The sequence below is a fragment of the Lutra lutra genome, chromosome 10, assembly GCF_902655055.1.
Source record: "Lutra lutra chromosome 10, mLutLut1.2, whole genome shotgun sequence".
Lineage (NCBI taxonomy): Eukaryota > Metazoa > Chordata > Mammalia > Carnivora > Mustelidae > Lutra > Lutra lutra.
Window position 1 is genome coordinate 16,728,852 of NC_062287.1, and position 16,307 is coordinate 16,745,158.

Below are 16,307 nucleotides of genomic sequence, written 5' to 3' on the forward strand. Positions count from 1 at the left end.
CTGATGGAGGACACTGGCCAGTGGGGGTGGTACAGGAGAGTAACAGGGCTGAGCCTCATCCACAAAGGGAATAGTAGTGATGTTGCCAGGACACAGTTGCCTGAACCAGAAGAGCCTCCTTTTCATCCTTTTATCCAAACTGGCTCTGAATGCACAGCTATTATACAGATTCCCCAATGCTCAAGTCATTCTCGGTGTCCAAAGTCATGCTAACCTAGAATATTGCAGGGTGTTACCCGGTGCCACAAGGCTGCCCAACAGGGAAGGGATCAAGCACTCATCCTACGCGCCTACTGAAGAACAGACCCTCTAGCTTCTGACCCCTTCCTTGGCCCCACCTCCCAGCCCTGGAGAAAGAGGATTGTCTGTATTCGCAGTCCCAGCCTGGGTTCACGTAGCCAGGGCTGCTAGGGCATCGGGAACTACAGCCCATTTCTGTAAGAGGGAAGGTCCCCTTGTCACAGAGCCCATTGGAGCAGCTCCGAGGAGCGCTGTCATTGATGTGGCTGTCTTGTGAATTAAGGGCGAGAGTGATGCCCCCTGCCTCTTTTCCACGATGATGAAAGCTCCCGTTCATTGAGCAGCTCCTACATCCCAGACGCTCTTTCCAGCCTCTGCAAGGATCTTGACTGTGGTTATGGGTTGACTTGTGTCCCCTCAAAAGACATAGTGAAGTCCTAAGCCCCAGGACCTGTGAAGGTGACCTTATTTGCAAATAGGGTCTTTGCAGATCTAATCAAGTTAAGATGATGTCATACTGGATTCAAGTGGGCCCTTGGCCAAGGAGGGGTGTCTTTGTAAAAAGAGGAAAATGTGGACCCGGGGGAGAAGAGGGTGTGAATTTGGAGACAGAGTAGCATGATGTCTCTATAAGTCAAGGAACAACAAGGATTGCCAGCAACCACCAGAAGCTAGAGGTGACAAGCAGGCATCCTCCCCTAGAGCCTTCAGAGGGAGCACTGCCCTGCTGATGCCTCTATCTTGAACTGCTCACCCCTGAACTATGAGACTATACGTTTCTATTGTTTTAAGTCACCTAGCTTGTGGTACTTTCTTCTAGTGGTCCTAGGACACCAGTACACTCGTGATGTTCTTGTAAGTGTAAGGGCAGAGATCGCACCCAGGAATAGTGTGCCTCGAGCCTGTGCTGTCTCTGGGATACCAGGCGGCCCCCCTCATTCATGTGATCTTTGAGTAACTTGTCCTGGAAGGCTTTCTTGTGTATCTTTTCTCATCTGGTCCTTAGGACTGTTGTTTGAGAAGAGGGAAGGTATTAGAATTCCAACTAGACAGTAAGGAAACTAAAGTCACACTTGGAACTGACACACGGCAGGGCCTGGAAGTCAGGTGTTCTAACTCTTGAGACAAGGGTTCTTGTTCTCCTTATACCTGTCCGTAGTCCCTAGGTGATTTTCCAGCTAGCACTGTGTCTTGAACCCGCCTCACCCCATTCCTGCAACTGAGCCCCGAGGCAGCATCCCAAAGTAGTGGGGGAACATAGGACCTTTCTCCAAATCATATTACTATGGCCAAGCTGTACAACTAGGCTCTGGCCTTGATTTCTTGATTAATGTCAAGGATACTAGAGCCCCACTCACAACCCTATGGACCTGGAGGAACCATGTGGGTAAGGGCACCTGATCCCTGGTGTTTCTACTCAGTGCCTGGGGACGTCCTCTGCTAGGCTACCCTCGCCACCGGGCACACCACTGCCTGGAATATCAACTCCAGCCAGAAACAAATTCCCACTTACCAGTCCTCTGGACATCTTTAATTGGATTGTTGGCCAGATATTACCCACTACCACAAACCTATGATTGTATTAGTTCTTGGAACATGAAGTTTTACGCATCAGCTTCCCTAAGCTATGGTGCCCAGAGGTTTGATCAATCACTAGCTTAGATATTCCATGAGAATATTCTGTAGATGGGATTAACAACTGTGTTCAGTTGACTTTAAGTAAAGGAAGTTACCCTTGATAATGTCGGTGGGCCTCATCTAACCAGTGGAAGGCCTTAAGCACAAAAACACGTTTCCTGGAGCAGAAAGAATTCTGCCTCAAGACTATCCCTTAGGAATCCTGCCCGAGTTTCCAGCAGGCGCTATAGATTTTGGCCTTAACTGCTCCCACAATGGTGAGAGCCAATTCCTTAAAGTAAATCTCTTTACACACACACATACACACACACACACACACATCTCCTACTGATTCTATCTCTCTGGAGAACCCAAAGTCATACGTTCCCCTTTCTGGTCAGGAGACCTCCCCACTTCCAGCCTCTACACTGAGGCACTGATCTGCCACATGGCTGCTCAGAACTGATTTATAACAGGGGGCCGAGCTGAATAAAAATTGAGCGCTGGCATGAACACCTTACACTAAGCAGAGCTGACAGTTTATGCATTTATTCAACAAATATTTATTGAGTGCATTCTGTGTGTGAGGCAGTGTGCTTAGAAAGTACCAAAAAATCAGCTGGAAAGAACAATCCTGAATCAATGAAACCAGGGGAGACCCAGAGAGAACAGGTCTGAGATGAACTTTGCTGTATCTGAATTGGCAGAAACAGCTAATACCACAGGATAGCCCCGTGGAGTTCACCATGAAAGCCTCAATCTGAAATTACAGAGAGAAACTCTCTCTCATATAATAGAGTTACGTTAACAAAAATAAAGTTGAATACTAGGGGTTTATTCTTTTGTTAATTTTTTCAGGTTGAGAGTATTTATTATTTTGTGACTTTTTCTCAAGTTCATAGTGATCATTTTGTGAATTTTTCTCAAGTGGGAAGTTTATTATTTTGTGAATTTTTCTGAAGTTGGTAGTTTCTCAAGATGATTAATTTCACTTATAATCTATAATGGCCCAGAATCTCTGTCTTAATTCTGTATCTGAGGTCATCTGAGTCATGAGTGATTGTTGCCAAAATGTGAACATCTGGTGATGATGAAGCCTGTGTGCAAAGGTTAAAATAATTAACCCAAAGTATAAATGCCTCTTTCGAAAATATTGCAATATCCCAAGTAGTAAGCGGTGGCAGGTATGTGTCTGAAGTCTAGAGACAATCAGAAATAGTGTGTGAATTTCCAGTCATCTAAGATTACCTAGGGTTAGTTTCGCACGACCATGGGATCCCCAAGTGTCGACAATGTGGTATTTTCCTTCTCACCATTGACGTATTATTTCTATTTCTGTTGAGGCAACTCTAGGACCAAAATCAGAAGAATGTTTTGCTATTTGGACCCACTACTCCCTGCCACTCAGAGGCTGACTTAGAATTCTGGCTTCAGCATTTGTTACTGTCAATCCCTCCCACTTTCCCACTTTCTAGAACTCTCTCTGTTCCAGGTTCCAGGTCACTGTCTCTTCCTGTCCTTCCTCCTACCACCCTGATCATTGCCTCTCCAGCATTTCTGTTGACTCTCTCTCTCTCTCTGCCTGCCCTGTGAATGTCCTTGGCGCATTTCCCTTCTCTCTTTGACAGCTAGCTCTCTGCCGCATCTGTAAATCCAACCCTGGCCACTCCCCTGAATTCTCAAAGCGTATTTCTAGCATGACTAGACATCACCTGACCATCTCATGGGCACCTCAAGTTCGGTGTCACAAACCATATTCTATAGAATTCTTCCTCCTCTTCCCCTGTCCCATCTCACCTCATGGCATCTCCACCCAGTCCCCCGAGCTGCCCTTCACTTTTCTCACCACACACGTTCAGTCAGTCAGCTCACCTCCTAGATGGTTCTCAAGCACGCTCTCCACCCCCACCGAATCTGCCTTGCTTCAGGCTTTCCTTATCTCTGACCTGAATTGCCATCCTGGTAGCCTGTATCCTCCTTGAGTTCACTGGATGAGAGGTGTGACCCTCTCATCCAGTACTGCGTCCTCATAAGAGGGTCATAGTCACTTCCAGCATTCTTGAAGAAGCAGTGGAAAGTTCTGGAGCCAGATCTGCCATGTACTTGCTGCATGTCCCCTGTGTCTCAGTTTTCTCATCTGCAACAATGGGTTGTCATGCAAATTTAATGAGGATATGTAAGTGCGTAAGTAATGCGCCTATAACAGTGCCTGACCTGTGCACAATAAGGCATTAGCTCTATATTTCGTAAATGCACATGACTTGCTGAGAGTTAGTTTTTTAGTTTACTGTTATTTTTTTTTTAATGAATGGAATCATATCAGCCTCCTACTTAAGATGGTTCACTGGCTGCCCATCACTTAACAAGACCAAGTCCCTCCTTCTGAACATGGAGAACACAGCTCATGTTTCCTGTTCCACTCACAGCTCCTGCTATAGGCGTCCTTACCGCATAGCACTCACCGCTTCACCATCACACAAGCCTCTTCCGATCTAGGTTTGTGCCCATCTTCTTGCCTCTTGGCCATGGAACAAACTCCTCTCCAGCCTTCGATACCCAGCTCAAATGTCATTTGCTCTTCAGTGTGACTCCTCTGGATGGAGCTGTTGGCCTCTTTCCCCGAGCAGCAGCCCTCTGTCCATGTATTTGCTGCACTGTAGTGGTCTTTATCTCTTTTTTCCTATGTGGATCCTAGTGGGAAGAAGTTACCCTCTTGTCAGGCCAGAAGCTTTTATGATACACTTTTTGATGTGGAAACATGATCATCCCAAACAGGCTATATTGGCTCTGTAATTACAAAAAGAAGAAAGGCAGGAGGGAAGGCTGAGGGAGGTATCCCGCTGTCCTGTGGGCAGTGAGCACCACTTTCTTTTGTGCCTCCTGATGGAGCAGCATGGAGCCTAGGAGCCTGGCTTCTGTCAGGAGGCCTCATAGCCCAGGCAGCAGGATGAGTGACTGAACTAGATTTCTTATTTCTTTTCTGGCCTTGATCTCAATGGTCTGGATAACAAGAGGAGATGGGAGGCCCATGTTTCAGGCCACCCAGGTACATTTTCTGGTACATCTGCTCCAGGCCTGCAAGGCTTTCCCCGGGACTCAGTGCTCCCTCCCCACCATTGCTTGCACAGCCCGCACAGCCCGCACACAACCTAGCACCCACCTGAAAAAGCATTGCGCTCCCTGGTCAGGGCTAGATGAGCTTCCAAACCATACATACAGGGTCCAGCCTTTAGAGTCTGGGTACCAGTGAGATCTGAGTACCCCTACTATTCCAAGAATGCAAATGAAATAACAGGACATCTGAAGTTCAAGACTCTCTTGATTTCCATGGCACAACAGCTCATTCAGTATATACTGAAGCAGTAAGGAACCCAGGGGCATCTGTACTCTGGGGTTTTATGATACTGACACCCGCTGTGAGGACTCCAAAATCTATGTGAATGGAGGGGAGAAGAGCACAGGGAAACGAAAACATTCATATTGAACATCAGAGTATATCGTGTCGTTTTGCTGTCTTTTTTTTCTGCAACAGCAATTTGCCTAATGATGTTTTGCTCTGATTAATATTAAAGTAAGTCTGTATTCCTCCAGCACGCACTGACTGTTGTAGGAAGGCGTCATCTGCGTGTGCCAGACGCCAACCTGAGATTTGACGCTTGGCACGTATACCCCCCAAATGGGTAATTACATTTAAAATATTCAGTGTTGACATATTCAAGGTGGTTGGGTGTACGTCAGGGTACTTGTGTATTGACTAACACCTGTCTGGCATCTCTTTATTTAAGAAGCACTTTTGCATGGAGTCTCTGCTTTAATACAGCAAACCCTCCTCCCACCGAGGCACAGTACCATGGTCCCCATTTTATGTGGAAGGATGCTAAGGTCAGCGGTGGCTAGCGGGACCGTGGAGAGAGGAGAGAGCACAATGGTGGAGGGGGCACTGAATCCAACTTTCTGGTCCCTAGGTCCATACGCTTTTAACTACCCATCTTTATGGTACAGTTAGGTGCATTTCTCTATGTCAAGGCCATGTGTCGGGGGAATGTTCTAGAGCCTTTCTAATCTGAGAATACTATCTATCCTATACTATCCTATCCTGTTTAGTGTCTCCAGCCAGCCAGAGTACCTACGACCTCCTCGAGAGCATGCCTTTGCTATCTTCCCTGTGTAAGGTCCTCACCCACCTTTGATTAACAAAGTGGGGAAGTTTTATGCTCTGTCTTTTCCTCTTCTTAACACTTAGCTAGAGTCTTCTCTGTCAAGAAAAGTTAAAAAAAAAAACAAAACAGACAGTGATTAAAAAGTGAGAGAGGCATAAATGCCAACATTAAATTAATGCCCAGCATTTTCGTTGGATATATTACCCGTTTTTTTTTTTTTTTTCAAGAAGGTCTGTTTCGTTTCAGAAAGACTGTCTAGAAGAATGGAGAACAATGCTAAGTAAACCAGTGAATCATTTCTAATACTGCTTAATACCCTGCTATAAGGAAGTAGAACGTGCAGAGTTCTGTTCCTTAAGGCTAAGTAACATGAGAGCCCATAACATGGAAATATGGTTTCCTGGGTGTATCATCATTTTATTATTGGTATTTTATTGGGCGCTCCTATCTCACAAAGCTCCAGGTGTTCTATCAACATTGCTGTAGTAATTCTCACACTCCCCCTTCATGTTGATGGCCGGGTCCCATTTTCTGGAAGAAGACAATGGCACTCAGAGAAGTTGAGTGGCCTGCCTGGAATCACTCAGCAAGTCAAAGTCAGTGCCAGGATTGGAATTTAGATCTCCTCGTACTGGATTTCCAAAGAGCAAAATGAAAATAGATCTGCTAGCGTGTGGGTTACACAGGCAACAAACTCATGTGGGTGTTTTATGTGAGGAGGAATTAATTGTTTGCTTCTTTTTTCCCGTTGGCTTTGGAGGTGGGAAGTGCATGCTAAACCCAACTATCATCAAGACCGTCCATTGCAGACACCCTGAGAAAAGCTACCTGTGGGTTCCTGGGCGGGATAGGAGGAAATCATCTTCTTCTGCCTCTTCCAGAAAGAGGCATGAACACTGCTTCCTTTTATCTCTTCAGCCCTAAACAGTATTTTATTGACTGTGGACCACAGCTGGGAGTTGAAGGAGACCTCTGAATGCATTGCCATTTAGTTGTAAAGACCACGTGAGGAGCCTTTGTCCTTGGCTCTGCAGGAGAGGGGAGAGGGTGCAGGGAAGGTAGAGAGTTGGTATCACTAGCTTGTGTGGTGTCAGCACAAAGGAAGGGGTGACCAGGATTCCCAGCCCTTCCACGGACAAGGGAGAACCCACCACACACCTGACCCACTCTGTGCCTTCGTTGGAAAGGCTGAGGCAGAACTGAGGTTGGAATCCCTGGCTTCTAAGAGCCGTCTTTCCAGAATAGAGCCTGGTGTTGCCTTAATGGCTTCCCTGGAGAGACCTGGGGAACCCTCATGACTCATGGGTTATAACCCATAGAAACTCTTAAGAGTTACAGAACGTGACTGTGGCCACAATGGCATTCTCTCCCCAGATATCATTCACATGTGTCACGGTAGGGCAGAAAAAATATTTCTTGTCCATTGAAGGAGAATTAATATAAAAGGAAATTCCACTCTCCTCCCTCCCACTGCACTCACGGCTACCATTAGCTAGAGGAGAAGCCAACACACATGGCTTTTACTATGTATGAACTCATCCAGCTCTTAAAACACCCTCCTGAGGTAGGTTTTATTGTTACCCCCATGTTACAAAAGAGGAAGTGGAGACCCAGAGAAGTTAAGTAACTTGTTCAGGGTCACATAGTTGTAAATGATGAAGCCAGGATTCAGTCCTGGGCAGGCTAGCTACAGAGTCTGTGTTTTAATTTACTGCCTGCCCTGTATTACCTAGCTCTTGTGTCCTTTGTGTCTGGCTCTAGACTCTGGGAAAGCAACTGCGTTCTCACTATAATGTCATTTCTTCTAGAATGAAGTTTCATTGACTCAACAGATTATCTTTAAGAACAAGAGGAATTTTTGACATGCAAAGGGAGTTCACTGCCACTTTGTAGCACCCCCTCTAACATTCAAAGGGTCTCCCCATGCTGGGATGGTAATCGGTTGGTGACCAGCCTCTTGGGTCTCTCCCACCATTAGACAGCATCAAGAATGCTGGCTCTGGTGTGGTCAGCCTGAAACACAGTACAAAAGTCCAGGAGATAGGGGCTTCCGGGTGTCTGGGTGGCTTAGTCGGTTAAGCCTCTGACTCTTGGTTTCAGCTCAGGTCATGATCTCAGGAACATGAGATCAACCCTGAGCAGGGCTTCATGCTCAGTAGGGAGTCTGCTTGAGATTCTCTCTCCCTCTGCCCTTCCCCCTCGCTTGCTCTCTTGAATAAATAAATCTTTAAAAGAGTCAGGGAACTAGTTAAATTTTGGTGACATCTAATTTTCAGTCCATCTGCAGGGCTTGGCCTGTCCTGGACGTTTATGGCATAGACTTTATATAACCAATTATCTATCTTCAGAGTGGTTGCAGTCACCTGAAGAAACTGGTCCACCTTGCAGCCCACAGGACATGTATGAATCAGTAGAAATGCCTATAAATACAATAGAATCCAAATAAATGATGATGGATACAAATAAATAATGTTCAAGAGGGCTTTATGGGGTTGAGATAGAGTAGGTTGGGATTCTGCTGGCACTGGGGAAAAGACGTGAGGTTAATTAGGGGGTTGATTGGAGCAAGTTGCAAAGATAAAAAGGAGAGGAAGACACGGTATGGCGGCCATCTGAACGAGGGAGAGGTGGCATCTCTGTGGCGCGGCGTGATGAATGAGCACCAGAGAAATTGAAGCCATCGCCAGTGATTTGAGCAAGGCACTTAACCTCCCTGGGTCTCCGTTCTCCCATCTGTCAATACAGAGAACTGGATATTGAAATGAAGAGGACATAGTGAAACATTCTGAGTTCTTCGGAAGGGAAGTATCACCATCATATATCCTCTGGGTTAGGGAGAATCTGTTATTTGGAAGAAATGCCGGTGGCATATGACACCAGATTTGCCCCCAAGCACCAGGAACTCAGATGCCTTTGGGGGAAAGAAGCAATCCCAGGCATCCACATAGAAGGAAAAAAATAGTAGGAGTTCGGAGCCTGCAAATAACGTACTTCTCTTTGGCATCCTATAAACAGCCTGGGCTCAGCCCAAACCAAGGCAGTTTAAGCCCAGACCCAACTCTCACATAACTGCCCATTCCTTGCTCTTCTGGTTGGCGTCAGTCAATCACAAGTAGAATCCGATGTTCTCTTATCAACACGACTGATATGTTTCCAGCGGAGCGATGTTTACGTCTTGATCCTTGTTTGTCTGATGTTCGATGTTTTATAACTTGAGTCTCCAGGAATTTTTCCCACAACCGTGCATCATTCCTTATCACCCCTAACCAAATATGGCAGCTTTAAATAGTGCTGTCATTTCCCTCAATTCACTCGTTGTGATATAATCAGGTATAGATTTCTGACATTGAGCATCTAATGGGGTTTCAGATTCAGAAACCAACAATGAAAGATTTTTCCCGCCCCCCGGGGTATCTCTCAGTTGAGAGACGCGGAGTGAAATCGTCATGAGTGACAGGGGCTAAACTTCATGTCCGTTTGCCCTGAGAAACTGGGGGGTGTGGAAGGGCAGGGGGACGGAATTGCTGGAGAGAGCCGGCCGTGTGTAGAGGGGGCGACTACCCCTGAGCTCCGGCCCATTGGCGATTTAGGCCCAGAGTTTCCAGACCACTCCATTTTGTGAAAGATGCCAGAAATCTAGACTTTTACATGAGGCTTGTCGATTCATGATAGCCACGAATGTAGAATGGGTGAACACAGCAGGGGAAACAGGCAGGATGTATGACAGCTGTCTGTGGTAAGCCAGCAGTGTCGCCCCTTTGACCTACGGGGGCTCTGACCAAGGCCAGAGATGGGCGTGCACTTGCCCAAGACCCCAGAGTAGATCATGGAACTCCATCCTGCTCATTGCATTTCACTGTCCTCCAGAAAATGTCCGGGGGCTTGGTGCCTAGGTTTCTGTTCCTGGCCCCATCCTTTGGCTCCCATGACTCTGGCCAGGCACACCCCTGGGCTGGGGACAGACCACGTCTCCCCACAGCGTGATGGTACCTGAGCTCTGAGCTTGGTGTCGGAAGATGAGCATTTGAGTCCCAGCTCTCCCACTCACTGGCTGTGCGACCTTGGACCCACATCTCTCAACTGCCCTGGGCTTTCGGTTTCTTCACCAGTAACATGGAAATAATAATCTGCCTCATGGTACCATTTTCGAGGTTAATCTCTTTTTAAGGTTAATCTCACTGTGCATCAGTTCACCCTCCAAACAAAAAACCAAGGTGCCTGTTCTGTTAGCATCCTTGTGAGAAAGATGTGAGTGTCAAGGAGGGGCGCTGTCATACTCCAGCGACGTAGACACCAGTGTCTCTAAGCCCCTGAGCCCACCGTGCCGTCCCCGGGGGAGGGGGAACGGGGGACACAGGGTGGTACATAAGGAGTGCTGAGGGCTCTTCCCCTTGCCTAGCACGAAGCCTCCCTCAACCTAGGAAGTGAAGTAGCCCCAGCTGTCCCTGTGTTTGGTCTGGGATCAGGGCTGGCTAGGTGTTGGAGCAGCCCCTCTACACCTTGGGCCCCAGTGCCATTTAAGCCAGTCACCGAGAATCCAGGGGCAGGGCCATCTGGGGCCAGACCCACATCCCTACACCTACTCTGGCCTGCCCCGCCCTGGCCAGGGGCCATCCTGACCCACTGAGTACAGTGAATCTGGTTTTGTCTTCATTTCCAGGGACGCAAACCTGGCTATTTCTCCTTTCTGGACCCATTTTCTCCTGGCGTCTGGCTCTTCATGCTTCTAGCCTATCTGGCCGTCAGCTGTGTCCTCTTCCTAGTGGCTCGGTAAGCTCGTCGCCCCTTCCCTGTCCTTGCACCGCCACCTCGTGTCCACCTCTGAGAACTGCATGGGAGGGGTGGGGAGCGGGAGGGGCGGGTTCAGAAGACCCTGGGGCCACCCTGGAGGGGTGGGAGGGGGACTGGGGACCTGACCTGCTCTCTGCTGTGCTGTCCACCCGGCACCACCCATCCCCCCACCTACTCACGGCTTCCCTACCATGCACGGTGCAAACAAGCCAGCTTGTCTGAATTTGCTTCTATACCCCCGTCTCTTCCCCATTCCATTCCCCAGTCTCTAGGCCCCCTGTTTGGGTTTGGGTCTTGGAGGAGAGAGGACAGGAGGAAGGTGGCAGGAAAAGCACTCCGATTAAGCACTATGCCTTTGGCTGCCCTGGCATCAGACCTTGCCAGTATCTGCCACAGAGTGAACTGAATGATGACCAGAGCTGGGGGACCGGAGGCCTCGGGGCATGGGCGACAGAGAAGGTTTCCTCTGAAGAGGGCCTGGCCCTTCCCCAGCCCAGAAACGCCAGTGAAAATACAGCTGCCTTGTTGAATGGGAGCTGTGCAGGATGGCACAGGACAGGAGGGCGGGAAGGAAAAAGGCATTTGCAAGTAGGGTTGATTTGCAACAACGGGTCCAGATCAGGGGTTGGGGACAATGAGGCCCTCCCCGGCCCCTGCAAACAGAAGCTGTCCCTGGGCCTCCCGAAGAACATGAAGGCATCCCATGGCTGAGGCCTCCCATGAATGTGCACAGAGAGGGTGCTCGCTCTCTGGGGCTGGGCCGCTGGGGGCTTCGGGACAGCCGGCTTCCTATCCAGAAGCAGAACAAGCCCAGGGCTCAGGGGTCACTGGTTCAGAATCCACACTCTCTGCTCAGCACCCAACTCACCATAGCGTAGGACCAGAAAGGGCTGTTACTTGGGAGCAGAGAACCATGGGATGAGCTTCCGGAGAGCTGGTGGCGGCTCTGTTCCAGCTGTCTCCCTAGTGGTCTCCTTTGCCTCGGGGCCAGAGTGGCAGGACCCGACAATTCCAGGGTATGTCCCACCTCTGCAGGCTGAGGTCTCTCCCAAGAGCATGTCTGTTCAACAGCTCAAGGAGAACATGTGCTCTCTCTAGTTAGAACACAGAACCCCAGGGCAGCTCGCAGCCTGCCCAGGGAGCATTGTCTCACCCAGTCTCTACCTCTTCCAGTGGAGATCAAAGCCAAGTTCAGGAAAGTCGGCCTGAGCCCATGAGATCCAGCCCAACAGAAGAAGGCCTTGCTCACAAGCCGGTAGTCTTCAAAGGCTGCTGTGTGTGTGTCTCTCAGGTGCCACCTTCCCCCCTCGGGCCTGGAAGCATTGCCACTGTCAAGTATCTGTTGTCAGTGACAACGGGCAAGACATGCAGGAGGCTGGCATGCCTCTTCTCCACTTCACCACACTGTCTGCTGCTGCTTTTAGGAAGCTGTCTGCCTGAGCCCTGGTTCACGGCTCTGTAATTCACTCTTGCCCCCTTTGATTGAGTAGTGTGTAGCTAGCCACAGCTCTCGGGGGACCTCGAGGGCCCTGGAAATGGTCGGAGGGCTTGGTTCCTAGATATACAGACACAGAAGCCTGCTTTATCCTGCCTGCTGTAGCCTGAAGCTTTTCACCCAGCCCCGGGGGCTTAAACTGCCCCCCCTTCCCGGCCCTGCGCACACACACACACGCACATACACAGAGCACACAGCACACACATGCATGCACTACCCCAGGATCCAACATTAACAAAAGTACTAATTAAAAAAAAATACCACAATACACACACACACACACACACATTATATCATATATGTATAATGCGTGAACCTGGGTTAATGCACCTACTTTAGGTACTGGTTTTTCAAACAGGGTTCCCTGGGGCATGAAGGCTCCCGGGAGGTGCCAGGGACTTTGGAGGGGTGGTGAAAGGCTTGGTAGCCAGAGCTCTGGGCCTCAACTCCTCTTCATCCAGACCAGTTCCACTTTTATCTCTTGATCTATTGTACTTCTGGGTGAGATTTTGGAGGGGAAAACCTATCTGGAAATCACTAATCTAAGGCAGCCGTTCCCAAGCTGGCTGATATCAGAGTCACAGAGGAGCTTTTAAAAATGTGAATTCCCAGGTTCGATCCTCTCAGCATCTCTAGGGCCGAGGCCAGGGAATCTGTCTTTGAAGCCCAGTTCTAAGAGCCTGTGGGCTTGGAAACCACCAAGGACAAGCCAGGTCTGTAGGCCACGGGGAGAAGGAGCACATCTCCGGACACGGGCCAGCGATGACACGCTGGCATTGTACTCAGGACCAGGAGGGGCGGTGGCCATGTGGGCGAGCCGCGGCAGAACAACAAGGAGGATAGGCCAGGGACAGGAAGGCTGGTGATGAGACTGGCACCCGGTTCCATGCCGTGCTCGGCACACCCCCATACACATCCCTGGCGGCACAGCTGGGGGGTTTGTGTGGGAGTGGATCGAGGAGGGAAGGCATGCGTCTGGGGGGCATGAAGAAAGGGCATCAGAGAGGGACAGTGGGAGGGAGAGGCAGGGGGCTCAGAGAAGCCTTTCTGGACACAGTGTGCCCATCACACTTACCCACGGAGCCTTAGAAATGCACGGAAGCAAATCAAATCCTCTGGGAATGGCATCTCATCATTGGCGTTTCTTTGAAAGCTCCCAGGTGAGTCTGACACAGAATCAGGGTTGAGACCCACAGCCCAGGGGACCATCTAGGCCAGGGTTTCTCAGCACAGACCTGGGGCATCACGGTGAGCCAAGAAGCTGCTGATTCTTAGTCCGTACCAGACTCCCTGAATCTGAAGTTTCAGGCGCTGAGCCCAACAGTCTGTATTTGAACAAACCTTCTTGGTGATTCTGATGTAGGTGAACATTTGAGAACCACTGTTCTGGCTGAGGGTTTAAACACTGGCTCTGTGGGGTCCTCCGGTCCCTCTGTGACCACATAAGGGGGCTGAGGGTGGCTCCCTTAAGAACACAACACTTCCCAGGCGTCCCCTCCCGCCCCCTGCCACATGCAACTTCCAGTCAAGGAGCCTGCACGTTCATCTGTTTTGTGTTTGGAGTTCCACGTCATGACTTGTTTTGAAAAAATTAAAAAAAAAAAAAATTAATTGAAGAAGAGCGGTACAAACACTGCCAACGTAGTCCAAGCCCCTTGGTTTTGATTGGGAGGATCCTGGTCCAGCAAAGGGAAGTGGCTTGACTGAAGCCAAAGGCCTGGGACTGAGTACAGAGGTGAGGCCAGAAGGGAGAGCCATGCCCCCCCACGCCCTGCTCTTCCCAGCACTGTTCTTCACGCCCACCCTCCCTGGCACTGGTCTGTGTTCCTTTTCTCCCACAGGTTGACCCCCTATGAGTGGTACAGCCCCCACCCATGTGCCCAGGGCCGGTGCAACCTCCTGGTGAACCAGTACTCCCTCGGCAACAGCCTCTGGTTTCCCGTTGGGGGCTTCATGCAGCAGGGCTCCACCATCGCCCCTCGAGCCTTATCCACCCGCTGTGTCAGTGGCGTCTGGTAAGATCCGGGACAGAGGAGGGGCCAGGCCCATTGGGGTAGGGGACCCCCGGGGGTCCTCGGGTGAGCCCTGCTCTGGCTGCAGGTAGCTGGGAAGCTCACAGAGAGCTCTGCCTTCCAAAACAGACTAGCAGGGACCTGGGCTGCATTCCACCAGCTCCAGAAGGCTTGGGAGCACTGGCTTGAGAGCACTGGCTTGGGCACACTTTGTACCATCTTTTCCTGTTCCCCTTTCCCTCTGCCTCGGAAGTCTGGAGACAGAGGGCAGGGAGCCAGGGCAGGAAAGGGGATGCAGAAAAAAGCCTTGTAGGCACACAGAGAAGGGATTATAAATTCCTGACCTGAAAATGACCTGAGGTTGAGTGGCTGGGCCTGCCAAGGCATATGCAGATTTATGCAAATCGGAGTATGCAGCAGGAAATGCCTGCTGGACGAATGGAAACCCGGCTGTCACATCTGGCCCCCTCTGCCATCTTTCTCCACCTTCCTCCCTCTGGGCCTGGCACTGGGACCTTGCCGGACCTGCCCACCTCTGCAGGTGTGGGCAGAGGTAAACTCTTAGTGGCTCAGAGTTGGACAGGATCTCGGGAGCAGTCCCCATGGGCAGGTAGCCAGCCTGGCCTGCAGCTCCCTTCTCCTCCTGGCTCACCCAGGGCAAAGAGAATACGGTTGAATGATTCGGTGTGTGGGAAAGCAATCTGAACACTTGAAAGTGCTACGTAAATATGTGAACTAATCATTGCTGTTAGACCATTATGGGGAGAAATGAAACACACACACACATATATGTGTTGTATGTACACAACAGACAAGAGGCCAGCTCGCAGAATCCCAGTTCCCCAGCCTTGCTTAAAACCCCACTGTTGCGTTTGGCTCTCATAGCCTAAAGGACTTACAGCCTTGGTTCTCTCCCGCTCCTTCTCAGGGGAAGCCAAAGGAGAAGGGAAAAGTGGTGTTTCCACCTTGGGCACCAGTGTCTGGACAGTTACCAGAGGGACGCTGGACTGGAACTGATGGGGAAGTAAAAACACAGCTGGGACAGTGACCCCACCCAGCTGGGGGTTTTGTTTTCACTGATAAATGATAAATACAGTAGGATTTAAGACATCTGGGCGATTACCAGGTAATGTCCAGAAACCACCATGTAGATGAAAGGAAAGAACTGGGTTTTAATGTTCCCCGGGAAAAGGGGTGGTCTTAGGAGGGAAAATCGCAGAGTTCCGTCAAAATCCTGGAAATCAGGCAGAAGCCGTACAGACAAGCAGAAGTCGGCCGCAGACTCTGATCTCTTTCTACTTGGGGCTGTTCCTTCCAGAGGGTGTTTTTCCTGTGTGCTCCTTCGAGGGCTCCATCGCCGGCTGCATTCAGCACCCCGCCCCTCCTGTCAGCTCCCCAAGCCCCAGGCATTCCCTCCTCCAGAGAATGTCTGCCTGAGCGCCTGGGAGGGCCACCTGTCTTGCAGGCTGGCCCTGGCCCACTGGCTCAGCAGTACTTTAAATAGCTGTCAGGGGCTGGGGGGCTCCCTTGTGTCTGGGGAGGGGGAGCCTTGACTTCTTAGGGAGATCCTCTGCCCCTCGGAGCTCTCAGTTATCAACTCAAGGCCTCCGTTTGATCGGCTCCCTGAAGGAGTGGGAGAGCCAGAGAGAGGGCCATCGCGGCCTACCTTAGATTCCCCACCCTGAGCAAGGGATGGAGAATGCCACATTGCTAACACGAAGGTCAACTTGACAACTGCTAATGCCCCTTTCACACGGGAGCAGGGCTCCATTGACCCCTTTGGAGAGAGCATATGAGAGAGCGTGTGATTCCCTTTCTCAGCAGAGATGATAGGCTCGCCCCAAGCTGCTTGGCTTTCTGACCCATTCCTTTGTGACCAGCAGTATAAAGTTCCCCGAGGCCACTCAGGGTGGCAGAGAGGCCAGAGTGTAGCCAGGGGGCTGAGGGGAACTCCCCAGCCAACTCTGAGGTCAAGTCCATACCCGGGGCTCA

At 50.2% G+C, this 16,307-nt stretch overlaps 1 protein-coding gene across 2 annotated transcripts in view; it reads left to right on the forward strand.

The window, feature by feature from the left end:
* Positions 1-16,307, forward strand: part of GRIK4 (glutamate ionotropic receptor kainate type subunit 4) — a 422,274-nt gene that overhangs the window by 380,055 nt on the left and 25,912 nt on the right. For both annotated transcript variants that reach the window (XM_047693414.1, XM_047693415.1), the window contains 2 exons: positions 10,678-10,787; positions 14,145-14,318. In XM_047693414.1, the coding sequence (XP_047549370.1) occupies positions 10,678-10,787; positions 14,145-14,318 (284 nt within the window). The remainder of the gene's footprint in view (positions 1-10,677; positions 10,788-14,144; positions 14,319-16,307) is intronic.